General features: G+C 37.6%; 1 protein-coding gene across 1 annotated transcript in view; it reads right to left on the bottom strand.

Annotated features, from left to right (window-relative positions):
* The window catches only part of STK33 (serine/threonine kinase 33), a 116183-nt gene that overhangs the window by 23104 nt on the left and 73201 nt on the right, over positions 1-19878 (bottom strand). Inside the window, exons 5-11 of the mRNA XM_084893486.1 lie at positions 19302-19406; positions 16004-16142; positions 14997-15085; positions 12878-12962; positions 7771-7846; positions 2503-2615; positions 1309-1394 (exon numbers count right to left, since the gene is read on the bottom strand). Coding sequence (XP_084749612.1) covers positions 1309-1394; positions 2503-2615; positions 7771-7846; positions 12878-12962; positions 14997-15085; positions 16004-16142; positions 19302-19406 — 693 coding nt within the window. The remainder of the gene's footprint in view (positions 1-1308; positions 1395-2502; positions 2616-7770; positions 7847-12877; positions 12963-14996; positions 15086-16003; positions 16143-19301; positions 19407-19878) is intronic.

The following is a 19878-nucleotide window of genomic DNA, read 5'->3' on the forward strand; positions in this document are numbered from 1 at the left end:
TATATATATATATCACATTAATTTCTCTTAAACTCTATTGCTAACGTCCTGTTTAAGCCACCGTCATCTCTCAACAATAATTACTACTGCAACATGGGCATATCACATATTTCCAGTACCTAACATACTGTCTAACAAAGTAACAGGATGAAAAAAATGTTTTTCATAGATGATTACGGCTCAGCAATATTCCTATACATCTTGACAAATCTCCAGTCTCAGTTCCCAGACATTTTCTGAGATACCTCCAGACTGATCCATTTACTGAGTCACTGCCGCACGCAGCAATTTTTGATACTGTATTAATGGGTATTAGGTTCAACTGCACACTTTGCAGTGTCTTAAAGATGACAGAATTTTGTTGCCTGCTCACAGAAAGAGGTCTGGAGGGAGGTGGTCAAGGCTGGAAGGACAGCTGTATGAGCTGCAAGCCCCGTTCCTTGCATCGTGTCGCTCCGCCATCCTCAGCTTATGGACTCCGCTTTATGGTCCAAAATGGCTACTCACACTCCAGCCATCACATCTGCATTCCAGTCTCCAGGAAAGAAGACAGGCATGAGGAATGCCATAGTCCCTCCATTTAAAGATGCTTCTCAGAAACTGCATCTGCTTCCACTCAGATCTCATCGGCCATCACAACAACCAGCAAAGACAGGATAACCAGCAAAGAACACCAGACAGCAATGTTTCCAGATAAAAGTCAGGATCTTCGTTACCACAGAAGACAGAGAGAATAAATATTGAGAGCTAAGTAGCGGCCTCTTCCAACGTTCCTATAGTAACCAGGTAATGTTCTGGGTGCAGGGATACAAAGATCAGGTAAGACACCAGGTCAAGGCATTCAGTCTAATGGGAAAAAAGAAATATGTAAATGAGTGGTAACTCAGGATTTCTAGCTGGGCAACAGCCACTGTTAAGACATTGGCTTTTCTGAGACCCCGAAGATTCTTTGCATCCAAAGAGTTGAAGAGAAGTGGGTGGTTCCAGTGCTTTACAGACTACACAGACTCTTCCATGTTCCACAGTTTAATAATGGACACCTCTCAGCTCTACCTTACTGGACTTGATTATCTTCATGGCATGAAGCAAAAGTTCATTTAAACTTCTAGAAACATATATCAACAACTGTGGTAGTAGTTTTAGCAGTTTGAAAATACCCATTTCAGAAATGTGTCCATTTTTTTAACTGATCAGAAGATGAGACAGATTGACTATTTTTTAGAAAAATGATATATAAGCTACAAGGCCAAAGAAAAGAAAGAAGCAATGGTAGAATGTCCAAAAGAAAAAAGTACTACTGTAACTTACTGTTATCCACTGGTTATCTAGCAGTTCCTTAGCTGTGAGTCTGTGAGCAGGATCTACTTTCAAAAGTTGTTTCAAAACACTTTTAGCTGCAAATAAAGGAAACTCCTAAATATCTTATTTATCTTAACTGCAATTAATAACAATTTCTAATTTATTCAGAATTAAGTGTGTATGACATGAAGAAAAGATGCCAATTATAAAACAAATATCATCAGTATAAATGGCTAAGAAATAAAGTGTAAGGTCTATAGTGAGGTTTTACTACCTATATTCCAATAGAGGCCCAGTGCTCAAAATTTGTGCATTGGGGAGGAGGGGATCTCAGCCCAGTCTGCACCCTCTCCAATCCGGGACCCCTCAAAGGATGTCCAACTGCCCGGGATTGGACCTAAACCAGCAGTCAGACATCCCTCTCACAATCCTGGACTGCTGGCTCCTAATTGTTCACCTGTCTGCCAGATTGGTCACCCCTAATTGCCCCTGCCCCCTACCAGCCTGATCGCCCCTCATTGCCTCTGCGTGCCGGCCTGATTGCCCCTACCTGCCCTCTCCCGCTGGCCTGGTCACCCCTAACTGCCCCTTGCTGCTGGCCAGGTCACCCCCAACTGCCCCCTCCCTGCCGGCCTGGTTGCCCCCAACTGCTACCCCTGCTCAATTGGTCACCCCTTACTGCCCCCCCTCCACCAACCCGGTTGCCTCTTACTGCCCTCCCTGCCAGCCTGGTTTCCCCAAAATGTCCTCCTCTGCTGACCTGGTCGCCCCTAACTCCCCTCCACCCCCTGCGCCAGCCTGGTCACCCTTCAAAGCCTCCCTGCTGACCTGGTCATACCATACAGTCTGCTGTTGAGTCATTTGGTCATCCCTCACTAACCCCCCTGCAGGCTGGTTGTAGGCAGCCATCTTGTGAGGGTGTGAGAATCAATTTGCATATTGCCTCTTTATTATATAGGATAGTAAAAAATTAACTAGATAATTGGCAAATTTCCTCCTGGATTTTCACTCAGTATATTCTGTTTTGATTGGAAGTTTTGACTGTAACAATTACAGTGAAGATACCACTATTTCCACAAGTAAACAGTGTTATTTCTACAAATAAATTTAAAGACTAAACAGGAAGTTAAAGTATCTGAATTACTAGCATACCTTCTTATGTTACATATATTTGCTTTAGGAAACAATAAAAATCTATATTACCACAATCACTTATGGTGTCCCACACTGGATCACTGAAACGCAGCTCTCCCTTTCTTATTAACTCAAAAAGCTTCTCTTCCGAGCTTGCAAAAAAGGGTGGTTCTCCGCATAACCTACAACAAAGGCAATCATTTTCTTTAGGTTTTTAAAAACCAAAACACGGCTATTAAAAGTTAAGTTTCCACAGGACATGCTAGCGGTGGTGCTTCATATTTAAGTAAAGGACAGGAAGAAGGAGTAGAACTGAAGACACTGAAACTGTTAAAAATTTTGCTTACCTTGGTTTAGTCATCAATTCAAATGAAGACCACACTTTGAATCCTATACAATTTTATTAACTAATGTTATCCCCATAAGTCCAATAAAAATTAAAAAATAAAAGATTTTTAAAATGGAGACTGCAGCCAAGAAATCAAGAGAAGACTGAGACTTGAAAGAGCAGAAGTGTAAGAATGAGGGAAGGTCATCAAGAGCAAAGATGTGTCATTAGAGACCACGGCTAAGCTCACCACACCCTCGTGTTCCCACTGACCACACATAGATGAGAAAGCTGGACAGTGAAGAAGGCTGATAGGGAAAAAAACGGATTCATCTGAAATATGTTGGACAAAATCTCTATGTACTCTGGACTGCCAGGAAGATGAGCAAATTAAGCCTAATAAAAAAAAAATGACAAAACTGAAGCTGTACTACTTGGGACACAATAAGAGAAGACAGCAATGCTTGGAAAAATTGAAGGCCGCAGGAAAAGAGGAAAAGCAAATATGGAATGGACTGACTCTATAACAGAAGAACTAGACATGAGTCTAGAGGAGCTGAGCAGGGCTGGTGAGGACAGGACACTGTGAACACACTCATTCAAAGGGTCTCCAAGAGTCGGAGCCAACTCAATGGCATGCAATATACACACAGGAGGAGGTGGGTACCGCTCTGGTTGCAGAATGGAAGCAAAGGGGTTTGGGGAGATCAGTGCTGGGCTCTTGTATACACTGAAACCTCCAGATCTGCAAATGACCCAAAGCTCTTCAGGTGGGGAAACATATAGCTCAAACAGGGTTAAAGCACAGGAAGGTGTGTACGCAGTAGTAGCTGCAGGCAATGGAAGAGATACACTTTATTGTGAGCAAGGAGAGTGCAATGCCTAAGGCACATAATCCAAACTAGACTTATGGAAAAACATATGGGGTTAGCAGAGTCTAATGCGGGTTGTCAAAGGCTAAGTGGCCATGTAAGCGTTTTATCCATGGTAAACTACTGTACAAATGTTAGCAAGACTAAACCAGGAATAACCCTGGGAATGTCTATAGGCTCTGGGCCAAAGCTAAAAAGAAATGCATTGAAATGATCACACTCTCCCAAAATAGTATACAAAATGAAGAAATCTGGATGAGAAAAATCAGATGATGATAATTTCAGCCTTCGATCTGAAAGGTGAAAGCTGGGGGGGAGGAATACATACATACATGTTATATATGTATATATACGTATGTGTTATATATGTATATATGTAAATAATGACCAATATCAGTACCACCGTAAGCAGGCTGTATGAACAGGAGCATGTTTGCACATTCTAGAACATAGGAACTATGAGTCATTACAATCTTTTAAAAGGAAAAACTGCTATACTTCACAAAGAGCACAGCAAGCCTGTGCTTCAGTAGACAATCCAGTCTTAAACTACAAAAACATGCTTAAAAGTTGAGTTTCGTTCTTCATAGTACATTCTCAGTTTATAAATGTCAGCCACCCTCATTACTGTCAACCCCGATGTATAAGAGCAGCCCTGAGTGCAATGAGCAGGTTTTCCCAGTGACACCTGGACGGAAGGTGGACCTGGACTCATCACAGAGGCCACTCTGTGTGTCTGTTCTTCAACTCTCAAGATTGCATTTTTTGAATTTATTGCTGAAAGAATAAAATGGCACAATCCTATTATACTTCCCAAATGCTGGCCTATTATGGTTAATCCTAACCTGAGGATATTTTTTTCCATTGATTTTTAGAGAGTAGAAGAGAAGGAGAGAGAGAGCAAGAGACAGAGAGAGAGAAAGACAGAGAGACAGAGATGGAAACATACATCAACATGAGAGACATTGATTGGTTGTCTCTGCATGAGCCCTGACCAGGGCCAGGGATCAAACTTACAACCCAGGTATGTGCACTTGCCCCAGAATAGAAACTGTGACCCTTCAGCCAAAACTGGTTTGGTTCAATGGATAGAGCGTCGGCTTGGGGACTAAAGGGTCCTGAGTTCGATTCCGGTCAAGGGCATATACCTTGGTTGTGGGCATATCCTCAGTAAGGGATGTGCAAGAGGCAGCTGATCAATGACTCTCTCATTGATGTTTCTAACTATCTCTCTCCCTTCCTCTCTGTACAAAATCAATAAAATATATTTTTTTAAAAAGAAAGAAAGAAGGAAGGAAGGAAGGAAGGAAGGAAGGAAGGAAGGAAGGAAGGAAGGAAGGAAGGAAGGAAGAAAGGAAGGAAGGAAGGAAGAAAGAAAGAAACTGTGATCCTTCAGTGAGCAGGCTGATGCTCTAACCACTAAGTATACCAGCCTGGGTGCTGGTCTATTAAGTATTTAAGTATAATGATCTCTAAGCCTCTCAAAAGTTACATTTTTATGGATTTTTTTTCTTTACATTCTTTAACAGTCTTTCCCATGAACATTTTCTGAATAAGTATAATTTGATAAATACGGTATTTTCCATGAAAATTATGATTTTCCTTAGGGAAAAACTTGTTTTCATCCTAGTTTATCAAACTAGGATGGACAATATTGGCTTTTCATTTCCCAACAGGTTCTTGTTAAGAAATAGGTAGGTATTTACCAAATTGCTCCACAAACTCTTATTTTAATCCTTTTTTACTGCTTTAGCTCATCCTGACTCTCCTATATGCTTTACTTGCCTATTATTTACTTCTAAAATACAATTTTTAAAGATCCAGAAACATGGTCTTATGGACAATTACTACTTGTTGTAAGAAGCAGAGGCCAACAGAAGCCCCGCTCACTGAGTCTGCTAATGACCAGTGAGGTGCACATTTACTGATTCCTTAGCTGCCCCTGTGCTGCTGGGCTGGCATGCAACTGTAGCTTAAGGGCTACGTTTTTAAAATTCCACTTTTTTCCGTTCTTTCCAATTTTACTTACACAAGGATGTACCTAATGGTAGGTCAATCAGCAGCATGTGAAATTTTATGATAGCAATTTTCTGCACATGCAGAAAAGGAAATCCAAGCCATGAAAAATGCCTCTTAAAGCTTCCCTATTATTTTCTATGGCATTCATAGGAATCAAAGCAGCAGCGGATACACACATAAAGAATATTTATGTTAATTTCACCTTGAAGAAGAATGTTATCATTGTCCAATTAAGTAGCAATAAGTTAGCAGTAACTGACAAACAAGAAAATAACCCCCTGGAGAAGGTAATATGTCTGTTCCTGGGTGAGAAAATTATCTGTAAGGCCGCTGGGCTCAGGCAGGTTAATGAATAGGCACTGATTAGCTAAGTAAGAGTCTACTGTAAAGAAAACAGGTGTCCTTTGTGATGAGATACAGCCATGGTCTGAAACGGAAAAATTAAAATTATACCTTTAAGAAAGATAAATTTTTTAACATATTAATACACTATCACTTTCCTTCACACCAAATTAGAACTGAGAAGGCAGCAAACACATGAGTTGTGTAATATTAGATGACACCTATAATTTGACTTGTGTTGTCTAGAAAGTCTTGCAAGTATAAAACACCAAGTTAAAATGGTTATATTAATTTTTAAATATATAAATATATTTTTATTGATTTTAAAGAGAGAGAGGGAAGGGAGAGAGATAGAGAGAAACATTGATATGAGAGAGAAACATCAATTGGATGCTTTTCATACATGCCCAACCAGGGATCGAACCCGCAACCCAGTTGTGTGCCCTGACCAGGAATTGAACTGGCAACCTACGAACTGAGCCACTCCAACTGGGCAAAATGGTTACATTTTTAATTAAAGACTAAGGCTCCGAATTTTTATATGATTCTAACTAGCACAAAACAATGATCAAAATTTTGTGAATACATTTATACTCTATGCAACCTAAGCAGTTAATGTATGCTGACCATCTGAGTTACAGCTATAATCACATTATCCTATTTCTAATGCCTGTGCATTCCATTTCACAAAACTGAAAATGTGACTATTGTGATGTCAATATTTAGAAAAGATCTGGAAGAGGCAGTATACAGCGACATCGTCAATATGACCATAAAACTAATATTGCATCAACATAAAAATGTTCATGTTCACCAGGAGGCAGAGCAATGGTCAGTAACTTTTCAGAACACCTCTTAGAAAATTCACTTTAATTTGATTTAGCAAACATATATTGAGCACTGATTGCATGCCTACTATTGTGCCAGATACCAGGGATGCAAAATTAAATACAATGTCTGACCTTCAGGGAATTTAGAGCAAGGAAAATAAACACAATACACATAATACAATAATTTTATCACAACATTATCATCTAGTTTTTAAAAGTGCTAACAGAAAAGTGAGAGATTAATTCATTCAAATTTGCACATGTGCAAACCTTCCTGGTTAAATGATCTTATTTTATTATTTTGTTTTTCTTTCAATGCATTTCTATCAATGCATTTTGTTTTTCTTTCAATGCATTTTTATATGTTGCCTTACATCCTCTGGGAAAGTATACATAATAAACAGAATCAGGGAGATAAAAGGCGTTAATCTTTGTCCTGGCATGGTCATGAGAGAGGTTAGTAGAAAAGAAAGAACATTCTAGGAAGAAGGAACTGAATGAGCAAAGATTGAAAGTTATGCGATATGGGGACCCTGGCCGAACCTCTGTCTGGTGGTGCCCACCTTTCACACTGGCCAGATCCCAGGACCTCTGCTAAGTAATGGGCTCTTAGTGACGCTCTTGAGAAAAATACAAAGAAGCGGAGTTTGTAGCAAAGGATCAGAAAAGTTTTAAGGCAAGTTTTCACTTGACTCAGATCATACAGTGCATTGTAGCATTTGCGGTCAGTAGAAAGCAAAGCTGAAAGTTATGAATGGATAGCATTAAAAAAAAAAAAAACACCTAATGCACGTGCCTGACAATGAATGAGAGGGCTTTAAGAGGGACTTCCCAATGGTTTCTTCAGTCACTTTTTAAAAAATATATAGTTTAGTTTTAATTTAAAATCTACACAATTCTGCTAGAAACCATTCCTTTTAAACTGTACGTTTATTGGGCTACTTACAAAATGTACATGATGACACCTATGCTCCAAATGTCACACTGCTGGCTGTAATCGTGGTCATTGATCACCTCAGGGGCTGCCAAACAAGCAGGAATAAAATAATATCAATAATACAATCAATGACTTTAAATGCTTAAACACAAAGCATGAGAAATGTGCTGATGTGCTGTAATTTATTCCCCCACAGGGAGAAAGAGAACCAACAGCAGATGTTAAATGAATAATGCACAGGCCCTCACAATTGATGTAGCTGTGCCCCCACTCCCGTCATTAGCTTCTGGCGGAACGATGGCACAAACTGTATGACTATGTGCACAGCGGCACTTCACTCCGCTGGACTTGTTAAGAAATGACTTTGCGACGATCGTGTAGTTTCAGCAGAAGACGACAACATCTCAGTTCTTTTCCAAAAATAGAATTAAATGCGTGCCTTAAGTGGATATAATTTAAAGCAAGCCCAATGTGTGGAAATCTGAATTCACAGAAAAACTACAGTAAATGGCTGTAAGTCACATTAGTAAAGTAATAACAAAATCACAGCATTCCTGTGACAGAATAGGGATTATTTGCCATGTTTTCCAGATGAGAAAACTGAGACACAGAGAGAGCTTCCACCACATAACTGGATCCAAAAGCCAGTTAGTCACAGGACTCCTGACTCTGCTTCTCACTGCACAGCATGCACACAATAGGGATCCTTTAAACAATTTTTCAAAGTAGAACTTTTTTTAAAACTTTAAAGTAGCACATTTTTTAACGATTAGATTTTTTTAATGGCTAGTTTTTAAGGAAGTCACATATGATATTTCACCTCTGCAGTCAGGAATCAAATATCTTTCTTTAAGGAAAAACGAAGAATAGAACAGTTATAAATATAAAAATAATAGATATATTTCAATAGAACTTTAACATTTATAATGTACTTTTGCATAAATTATGTTAAGTATCTTGTGAGATGGGTAGGTAGGTATTTGACTCACTTTGTCAGCGAGGAAACTAAGTTTCAGATATTTAAGTGACTTGATTAAAGTTACAAAGGCGTTTTTATTTAGAAAACAGTTTCAATCTCCCTCACCTACACACACACACTTTTCATAACCTCTAAAAGCAAATGGAATTTCATTTCCTCTTCCTATTGTTAAAGGAACTTAAAGCAACAAAAAAGGTTAAAAAGTAAACTGAAGAAGGAATGAGAAAAGGCTCTACCACAGATAATTAACAAACTGAATATTTCATCTTCAAATCGTTGAAAGTTAACTAATTAATATTTTTCTCTAAGGAATAACTTGTACTCTAACTCTACTTAAACTCGTTAAGTATGGACTCATTACAGCCGCTCCTTGGCCACGTGTGTATGACAAGGCGAATGCTGGGATTAGATTCCACGAAGAAGCTCCACACAGATGCACCACACGCACAGCGGGGCCCGATGCTGGCCCTCACCTTTCAGAGTCCCCTTAAGTGCCCGGGGATTTCTGCCGCACTGCCATCACAGCCCTCTGGGGGGCAGAGGCCAGAATATCCGTGCCAAGGAGCCATTTAGAAAGCCAGCAAAGCTCTACAAACCATCTGTCTTCTCTCTTGTTCTCTCACTTGTTATCAGTGTCGACAACTAATAAGCAGGCATAAAACTCAGGATGCCTGGGTATATTTTCCCCATATAACTACAGACCAGATGTCTTTTGCCAATAGGAGGATATGAACAGAATCTAAAGTAGCCTTTTCCCAAATAAGATAAAACAATTTTGAAACTTTATGCATCGAGCAGGCAAAACAAAAAAACAAAAAAACACAATAAAACTCTTTACTCCTCAGTAAAAAAAATAAATAAATAAATAAATAAATAAATAAATAAGAATAAACTACTAATATGTCTAAAATCATTACATGGAGCAAAAGAAGACAGACAAAAGAATACATACTCTATGTACTGTATAATTCAATTTATATAAAGTTCTAGACCAGTACAACTAAGCTAAGGTGACAGAAATCATTAGCGGTTGCTGGGTCTGGATGGGGGTTGGCTGAGAGGGACACGAAGGAACTGTGAGGGACAGAAATGTTCTGTATCGTCTTTGGGTGGTGATTATACAAGTGTATGCATTTCTCAAAACTCACTGAACGTTATACTTAATATTTGCACATTTTATTATATCTCAATTAAAGTAGATGTTTTTACAAATCTGAAAGTACAGAAAGAATTTCTCAAAGCCCCATCTTGGTAGGTGACTTTAATAACATTCTCTCTTAGAAATCAAGAGAAGCAACAAGCAAAATTAAATAAACAATACGGAAAGTTTAAATCATCAAGACATCACATTTGATTTTATTAGGACAAACATGGAGAAGTGTTTATGCTTAACAAACCAGAAATGCAGATATTTCTGAATTCCCAATGCAACATTTTCAGAAACAATCATGTGTTCAATCATAACAAAAATTCCTAAAAGTTGGTAGAGCTTTAAGTCACAATTGCTACTACAATGAGGAAAACCAGACAGAGAAACCAAAAGGCTAGGAAAACTAACACACATAAAAATCAAACACATTGTAACTAACTAGAAAATTCTAAAAGTACTTCTAAATAATTCTTAAACCAAAGAAGACTAAAACTTTAACAGTCTGTACAATTTGGACACTGTATATAACAAAAGAAATGATCAAAGAAATACTCAGAGAAAAATATATAATCTTGAATGCATTTATTAGAAAATGAACAGATGGAAAATAAATAAACATTTAGCTTAGGAAGTTAAAAAAGAAACCAAAAGAAGGTAGAAAAAAGGAATTCAGAACGATATAAAGCAGAAATTAATGTAAAAGCAAACAAAAGTAACATTAGATTTGAGCTGGTCTTTTGAAATCCCAATAAATTGGCCCAACCACTAACAAATTTGATCAATTAAAAATTGACAAGAAAAAAAGAGCTGAAACTGAGTACTAATTGTCAGGTACTATTCTAATCACTTTATGTACATTTTCTCATTTAATTCTCATATCAACCGATATTATTACAATCCTAAATATGTCCTCTCCCCTTCCCTGTTTTATTTTCAACCTTAGCACTGCTCTCTAATATATCCCATAGTTTATTTTTTATCTTGTTTAATGTTTTTGCCAACATGACATTTTTATGTTTGTTCACCACTATATTCCCAATATCTAAACCAGTGTCTAACACAAAAAAGGTCGTCAAAAATTTTTTGATAAATGAGTGACATAATCCCTATTTCATGATATAGAAATTGTGGCAAAATTGTGTTTGCCTAGAGTTAATTAGATAATAACTGAAATTCCAAGTTAGCCAGGTGATGTCAGAGATCATATTACCAATATTACATCATGCTGCCTTCTTAAAAAATATTAGGAATCCATAGGGGGATATAACCACAAATACACAGGAAAATCTGAAAATTTTAAGTGATATTAAGAAATTTTAAGTGATATTAAGAAATATTGCATATTTCTGCCAAAAAGTAAAATCTCAATATAATAAACAATTTTCTAAAAAGCATAAATTATAAAAATGATTCAAAAAGATGTGAAAAACTTGAATAACCTAGAATAAATTGATAATAATAGAAAGTTCTTCCCCCAAAGGGTACCAGGACAAAAATATTTTAAGATGAAATTTCATCAAACAAATGAATAGATAATTTCTACTACTTAAATAGTTCACAGCATATAAAAAGTGAAAATGTTTTATTTTTTAAACGAGGCCAACATAACCTTAACTTCAAAAAAGACAAGGGCAGCACAAAAGAAAGAAAACTCCACTCATAGCTCTCAAAGTGGTGACAATTTGAATATAGCAGTATTTTAGACCAAGTGGGGTTAAATTCAAAAATGCCAAGGATGGTTCAACATTTTAAAAAGTAATTGATGTAATTATTTCATTAATAAATTTAAAGAGAAAAAATATGTGATCATCTCAATAGGTACAGGTTTGAATAGACATGTCTTCAGAGAAGATATGTATATAAATAACTAATAAGTACAGGAAAAGATGTTCAACATCATTGGTCATTAGGGTAATGCTAATTAAAACCACAATGGGATACCAGAATGGCTGTAATTTAAAAGGACAGGTAATACCAAGTGCCAGCAAGAATGTGAAGAAGCGGAAACCCTCATACATTGCTAGTAGAAAGGTAAAATGTTACAGCCACTTTGGAAAATCATTGGCAGTTTCTTAAAAATTTAAACATGAATAATATGTGACCCAGCAATTTCATCCCTAGGTATCTACACAAAGAAAATAAAACCACATGGCCATAGAAAAACTTGCACATGAATGTTCATAATAGCATTATTCATAATAGCCCCAAACAACCCGCATGTTCATAAGCTAACAAATGGATAACAAATTGTGGCATATCCATACAATGGACAGCTGTTAGCAATATACTAGTGAAGAACAGACTACATACAGACACATTCTACAACAAGGATGGACCTCAGAAACATGATGCCAAGGGAAAGAAGCCAGATATAAAAGACTACATTTACAGGGAATGCTCAGAAAAGACAAATCCCTGGGGTTGGGGTGTGTATGAGATTGAGTGCAAATAAGCATGAGTCAACTTTTGGGGGTAAAGTTATTCTAAACTGGGTTGTGGTGATAGTTCACAATTCCATGAATGTATGCAAAATCATTGAATGGCACATTTTTTATGATTTATACCTTAGTAAAACCATTAAAATACATATTTGGAAAAATGGGAAATTGCTGTTTTACAAATATATTCAATCAGTATTCTTTGTGAAAACCTATTTGATGGCAATGAAATTGGATTTTTTTTAAAAATGGAAAGAAGCAAAACACACACATGATTTTAGCATAAATTAACAAAAACAATAATTAAGTTTGGGATATGATTACTTAAGAGAAATAAACATCTGTAAGAAGAGCCCAGAGAAAACAATAAACTCTACCACCTTTGAAGGTAAAAATTATAAGACAAACACTATACAGCTGAAATTATTTGACACTTCAAAAAACACACACATAGCTCAAGCAGGGCCATTAAGTCATGACGGCAAAATCAAATTGCTCAGGTTTTAATCCACGTGATTAGTTCTACGTTTTAATAGTCTAATGACTCACCCATATAGGTAGGAGTCCCACATGCGGTCTGCAGCATGGCCACGCTCCCGCCATGCTTCTTCGCTGCTAAGCCAAAATCAGTCACCTACAAGGAGAAACTCAGTCACCCGTGTTCCTGTCCCAGCGTCACTCAGGCTGAAGGTAGGGTTTTGTAACTGCAGTGAATTCAGGGATCCAGATGGAGGGCTTTACTTGTATTACTAATAAGGACCTCGCCTTCCCTCCCCCACACACCCTCTCTGGGAAGAAGAAACTTGGTACAGAGAAGCCTGTTTCTCAATTCTTGAGAAAAAAACCCAAGTTGGTGATTGTTCATTCCTTGTAATTAAATTTACCAGTTTAATGTAGGAAGTGAAATCTTGAGAAAAGGCATTTAACTTTTTTTCAAATAAAAGTTATTTTTAAGAAGTTCTTTCACATCCTAGCCAGTTTTGCTCAGTGGATAGAGCATTGGCCTGCAGACTGAAGGGTCCTGGGTTCGATTCTGGTCAGGGGCATATGCCCAGGCTGCAGGCTCGGTCCCCAGTGGGGGGTGTACAGGAAGCAGCAGATCAATGATTCTCTGTCATTATTGACGTTTCTATCTATCTCACCTCTCCCTTCCTTTCTGAAATCAATAAAAAATGTATTTTAAAAAAAGTTCTTTCACTGTAAATTACATTCTGTTTATTATCTATTTTTCTGACAAGCTATGTTTCAGTTTAAAGCACTGTTATAAATGCAAACCACTATCTTTTCCAGCACTCACAGAAACTTCCCCCTTTTGTAATTATTAAAAACAACAACAACAATATCTCTGGTAAATACTATCTTTTCTTTATTATTTCCTTTGTGTTTCTAGAGTGTAATAATTGAAACAATGGCTATACTATTAAAAACAACAAGAAACTAAGAGGAAAAAATACAGTAAAAACACAAATACACTGGAGGCTTGCTGCTGCAACTGCAGTCTTTCTGCTCAGTTCTAAAGTTGGGCATTAAACATGTGGTTATTAAGTATTCAGTATGTGCCCTTGGTCTTGTCTCCCAAATTGGAACAGCCTTGGGCTGAGAGCAGAAAAACAGGCACCTTTATTGACCATACAACCAAAGATAGGCTCAGTCCACAGACACTGAATGCAGTTTGCAGTGTCTTATGGAGTAAGAAAAAAGTTCCTGTCCACACGTGATATCATTTTTTTTCTTAATAGATTAATCAATTTCCCTGGAAGTTTTCACAATGATCCCACTTGGAGTACTATCACACACATCTTTCTCCACAGAAAATCTATTCAGATATCAAATAAACAAAAGCTTTGACGATCCAATTCAATTCTTTGGAGAACATTTATTTCCTCATCTGCCAAATGTTAATTGAGCACATACTATGTTTCAGGCACTATTCCAAGTACCAACAGTGAATAAGGCACACGTAATTCCTGCCTTCCCGAAGTTTACAATGGAAATGCTCAAGGACATTTACTCAGGGAGAACCACCATGTTGTTAAACCTACTTCTATTACAGGGATTTAGCATCTGCAACAGAGTGCATTATCCACATTTTATTCCTAAATTAACACATTCATTTATTTTGAAAGCAGCCATTATTAAAGTGCTAAGTAATAAATAATGTATCCTATCATTTATTTGACATTAAGGAATACTTAATTTGAATAAAATCTTCAAGAATGAACACTTGGCACACTAATTGTGCTTAGGATATAAATATTAATACCCGGGAAGATTTTCAGTGAGAAATACAGACTTTAGCATTAATTTGGTATCAGAGGCATAGCCAAGGTGTGCTTTTTTTCTAAATCTGTAACACATTTACATCACATTACCAGGCATCATTTTTAAATTAATTAGAATTCAGAGCATCTGTTTGCTTGCTATTAACTAATGATTTAGAACTATCCAAATGAACATGTACTTAAAAAAAATTCAACAGTACCACTTAACTTGCAAAATTATTCCTGTCAGTTAAAACCTCTTTTGTGAATTTTATTTTTTTAGCACCAGTCATTTATTTTCTGGCTGCTCAAAGCTTCTAAAATGTGTCTAAAAAGGGGATGTACTTTGCCACTTTGCTATCAAACTGTTTATAGGCAAATATTTACCACCATTTCTAGTGTCTTACCTTTATGTTTAAGTTCATTTCATTGTGAGCATCAGTAAAGCTGCTTTTAACCATTATGTTTTCCAGTTTTAGATCTCTATGTACTATATCTACCAAGAAAATAGACAACAAATCAAATGAAATGAATGGAAAAATAGAAGGGACACAAATACAACAAATAAATATATTTGACATAATCAACAAATAATTTCCACCGTTGAAATATTTGAGATAGGCCAAGCATAATTCTGCTCTGTCCCACTCCCCTTATGTTCAGATCCCTCTTCTCCACGTTTTAACCTCCAGGAGCCATTCTCTTTGACTCCCTCATCTCTCCCAATCCCCTTGTTGCTCAATTTTTCTGTGAACCTAAAATGGCTCTAAGAAACAAAAAACAAAAACAAAGTTTTGAGAATATTTCATTTTTAAATTAGTAATATATAAATTTTTAGAAATTTCACTTTATTGTTGATTTGTCTACTTTTGATTTGAGAATAAAAGCTGCTTTTCAAACTGTTGAATGGAAATGTTCATTAACTTTATCCTTGTCCATGTATAATGTAATTGTATGCCTGCCTTTTTTCTAATTAAAATATATATCTATAAATGAAGTTAAAAATGAAAAGATCTTTATATACATAAAAGGCTAAGCGACTATCAAACCATCCGACCACCAGAGGGCAGACACTCAACGCAGGAGCTGCCAAGCTGTGGTTCTCCAGTGACACACTTGGAACCAGAGAGTAGGGGGCCCAATTCCTTACGGAGCAGGGGTTGGGGGTGGGTGGATGGGGGGGGGGCGTGCAATTCTACCTTCGACTGTGGGTTATGTTGTTGATAAAAAATTAATTTCTTCTTATTAATTTCCTTTCAATGTGCACAAATCTGTGCACTGGAACACTAGTTTTTAAATAAAATCTCCTATACTAGTAGGCATATCTCTGTGACTACAAATCCTGAAGACAATTATCCTGAAATAAATGTGAGCCTGCATTCATGGAGTCAGTGGCTGGTGACCCTCCCCTTACCGTTATTGTGCAGATAGGCTATCGCTGATGCGAGACTCTGAATGATCCATCTGGTCTCATTCTCTGAGAAATGCCTTTTCTTCTTCAGAATTTCTTTGAGTTCTCCATCCTCACAAAGCTCCATCACAAGGTACATTTTCTGACATTATATATATAAAAAGCAAGAGAGAGCAAATTATATAGGTGGGGATCTTAAACATGTTATAGATTACATATATAATAAAAGTATGATCACACTCTTTTTTAAAAATGTAATTTTATTGATTTCAGAGAGAAAGGGAAAGATAGAAACATCAATGATGAGAGAGAATCATTAACTGGCTGCCTCCTGCACACCCTCCATTGGGGATTGAGCCTGCTACTAAGGCATGTGCCCTGACTGAGAATTGAACCATGACCTCCTGGTTCATAGGTCAACACTCAACCACTGATCCACACTGGCCAGCTAAGATCGCACTCTTAATCATCATTATATTTGGAAAATATTTATTGTCTATCACGTACGATATACTGTCAGGATACTAGAGGGACATGGAGGCATAAGACATAGTCTTTATCCTCAAGGTGCTCACAGTGTAGTTAAAACTAAAAATCAATTGATAAGTGTCGGCAGAAGAGGCAGGCCCCAAATGCCAGGAGATTACAGAGGAGGGAAGCCTGTGCTGAAAGAATGCTCTCTGAGGAGGTGACATTAAAGGCAGGTCTGGTGGCCTAGATAGCAATATGGGGTTGAGACAGTAGACAAGAACAGGCAGAACATGTGGTATTTGCAAAGACCACAAAGTTGAAATGACACTGGCTGCTAAAAGAACACCAGATATCTCAGTGCTAATAGCTCTGGGAGTTTGGTAGGGCAGAGGAGAGTGGAGTGGTGGTGAGGGGAGGCCGAAAGAACAGGCAGGGGCCAGATTATAGGGTCTCATATATCACAGGAAGAGGAATTTGGAACTTTTCCCCATATGCGGACAGGAGCCACTGAGGATTCTGAAGCTGGGGTGGGGGAAAGGTGTATGCTATGACCAATTCTGCATTTCTAAATGAACATTCTAGCAGGAATGTGGAGCAGGGCTCAGCAAGCTTTTGCTGTAAAGGCCAGAACAAGACAAGAAATACTTGCAGCTTTGTGGGCCATACGATCTCTTTTGTAGCTACACAACTCTGCAGTTATAGCATAAACAATACAATGAAACTTTATTTATGGACTTTGAAAATTCAGTTTCATATAATATTCAGGTCATGAACCATTTAAAAATATAAAAGAACCTTAGCTAATGTGCCATAAAGTAGGCACGCACCAGAGGTGGCTTGCATACCGTGGCATGCTGACCTGTTTACAGAGGGCAGATGCGAGGCACAGAAGAGTGACAAAAAGGGGAAGAAGGAAAAGATGTGAAAGATACCCAAGAGAAAGAAACAGTGGGACTTAGTGACTAATGGGCTACGAGTGTAAAAGCCAGAGATGAAATGTCTCTTCCAGCCCTAACTGGTTTGGCTTTTCGGCCTGCGGACTGAAGGGTCCCAGGTTCAATTCCAGTCAAGGGCATGTACCGTGGCTGTGGGCACATCCCCAGAGGGAGGTGTACAGGAGGTGACTGATCGATGTTTCTGACTCTCTGTTCCTCTCTCTTCCTCTCTGTAAAAAATCAATAAAATATATTTAAAATAAAAAGAAATGCCTCTTCCATATTTGCTGTTTCTGTTGATGCATTAAGATCACTTCAGGTATTTCAACCGTCAGTCAAGTCATCTAATGAGTAAAAAAGATCCAGTCAACTAAAATGCACGTCTTTTTCACACCTATTGCTATTCAGTCACAGAATACTCTTTCCATCTCCATTCTATTCTATGATGCTAGATTTTTGTTGCTATTTTTAAGATTTGGGGGCCTGATTCTATTCTATAATCACCAGAAATAAAATTTCTATGTTCAATCAGCAAGCATGAAAAACAGGAAGAGAAGGTTAACACCTTTTCCTTTTATAGTCAAAATTCTGATTCACTAAACTCGAGGATGCTTTAGAATTCCAGAAGTAACTATTCTGCAAAGTCTAACACACATAAGTTTTTTAACAAGGCCATATTTTTTCTACTGACAGCACTGCAGAGGTTATTGGTACATGAGATGGTCAGTCAGTGAACTATTTAGAAGGAACAGTTACATTAATTTACAATATAAATTGATATCAATTTCAAATATGTACACTGATAAAAGTTATAGCAATAAAAATTTTTTAAACTTTTTTTAAATATATTTTATTGATTTTTCACAGAGAGGAAGAGAGAGGGATAGAGAGTTAGAAACATCGATGAGAGAGAATCATCGACCAGCTGCCTCTTGCACACTCCCCACTGGGGATGTGCCCGCAACCAAGGTACATGCCCTTGACCAGAATCGAACCTGGGACCCTTCAGTCCGCAGGCCGACGCTCTATCCACTGAGCCAAATCAGTGCCGGCTAAACTTTTTTTTTTAATAATTATTAGAAATAATCTTGTCAATCTGGAGAGCATTTGGACTCACAAGAAACCATAGCAACTAAGTGAAGTATATACTATTATTAAATCTCTTTTACAGATGAGGAAACTGAGGTATAAAGAGGTTGAGTAATTTGTCATAGTCTCATAGCCAATAACAGAGCCAGAATTCAAAAGCACAGGCAATCAGACCCCAGAGTCCCTGTGGCTAATCACTAAATTATTTTGCCTCCAAACTAAGAATCACCCAAGCCCACAAGCACTGGAGGCAGAATAACAGATCCCCAGGCTTCAGAACAACACTCAATGAAAATCACAGGCATTCCAAGAGAATGGCAGCATCTGGGGAAGAAGGAAGATTACACATGTTGCTAAGACACAGATGACAAAATATCTTCTACCGAGTGCCAAAAAATGCCCACGCTAACTTTATTACAAAATTATGACAATAATCGAAGAGACTATACTGGAGAAATCAACGCAAAATAAAACCATCTCTAAGGAAGATCTAATCATCATTTGATTGTATATGGTATAGTTTAAATCTTATTTTATTTCATTATTTTTGTTGTTGTTGTTTCCATTTTAAACATTCATTTTCAATATGCCACCTAAAAATATCACTAAAGTCATCAATCTAACCATCAGGCACCTAATTATACAATCAATACTGAAAGCCCTCCAGGATGCTCTCTTCCATCTTCAGTGACAAACTGGAGCCAAGGACTCGAGCAAAGGTGCCTCAAAGGGATTTCTTCAGAAGGAAATGGGGTTCATTTTGTAATAATTACTCCTTTTAAAATGCAGACCTGCTGCAGCATTACCTTGGGCGTCTCAAACACCTGTTCCAGATGTATGATGTGCTCATGCTTCACACTTTTTAGGATGTTCACCTCCTGTTCAAGTAACTTCACAGCAGAGCTCCCAGCCTTAAATATTGAGACAGAGATTTCACATAGGAATGTCACTACTACATACCTCACTATAACAGTTAGTTATTATTAAAATTTTCCATTTTAGAGAGGCCATAAACCATCCCGAGACGCAGTTATCAGTGCTGGTGCCAAGCCAGGCTTTTAGTTGTGGTCTCAAGGCCCCAGCAAATGGGGCTCTTTAAGAACTTGCAAAGGGGACCGGAAAAAACCCTTATTTGGGAGACAAAGAGGTGAAAAGATATAAATAGGGAAAGCTTCCTCCAAGTTTTTGCTCAGAATTTGAAATCTTTCTCTGGGCCTGCCGGTGTAATAAGCAGTGTAACTCCATTTCTGTGGGCATTGTTTTGTTTTTCTCCAGTCTTCTGTAACATAGCTGCTGTGAGTTTGTCATTGTGCCTGTTTCTCCCACAGTGTTTAAAAAGACACAAAGAGCTTCATTCACAAAGCAATTGTCATGTGTGTTGCA

The sequence above is a fragment of the Pipistrellus hanaki genome (genome assembly GCF_964339955.1).
Source record: "Pipistrellus hanaki genome assembly, chromosome: 9".
NCBI lineage: Eukaryota > Metazoa > Chordata > Mammalia > Chiroptera > Vespertilionidae > Pipistrellus > Pipistrellus hanaki.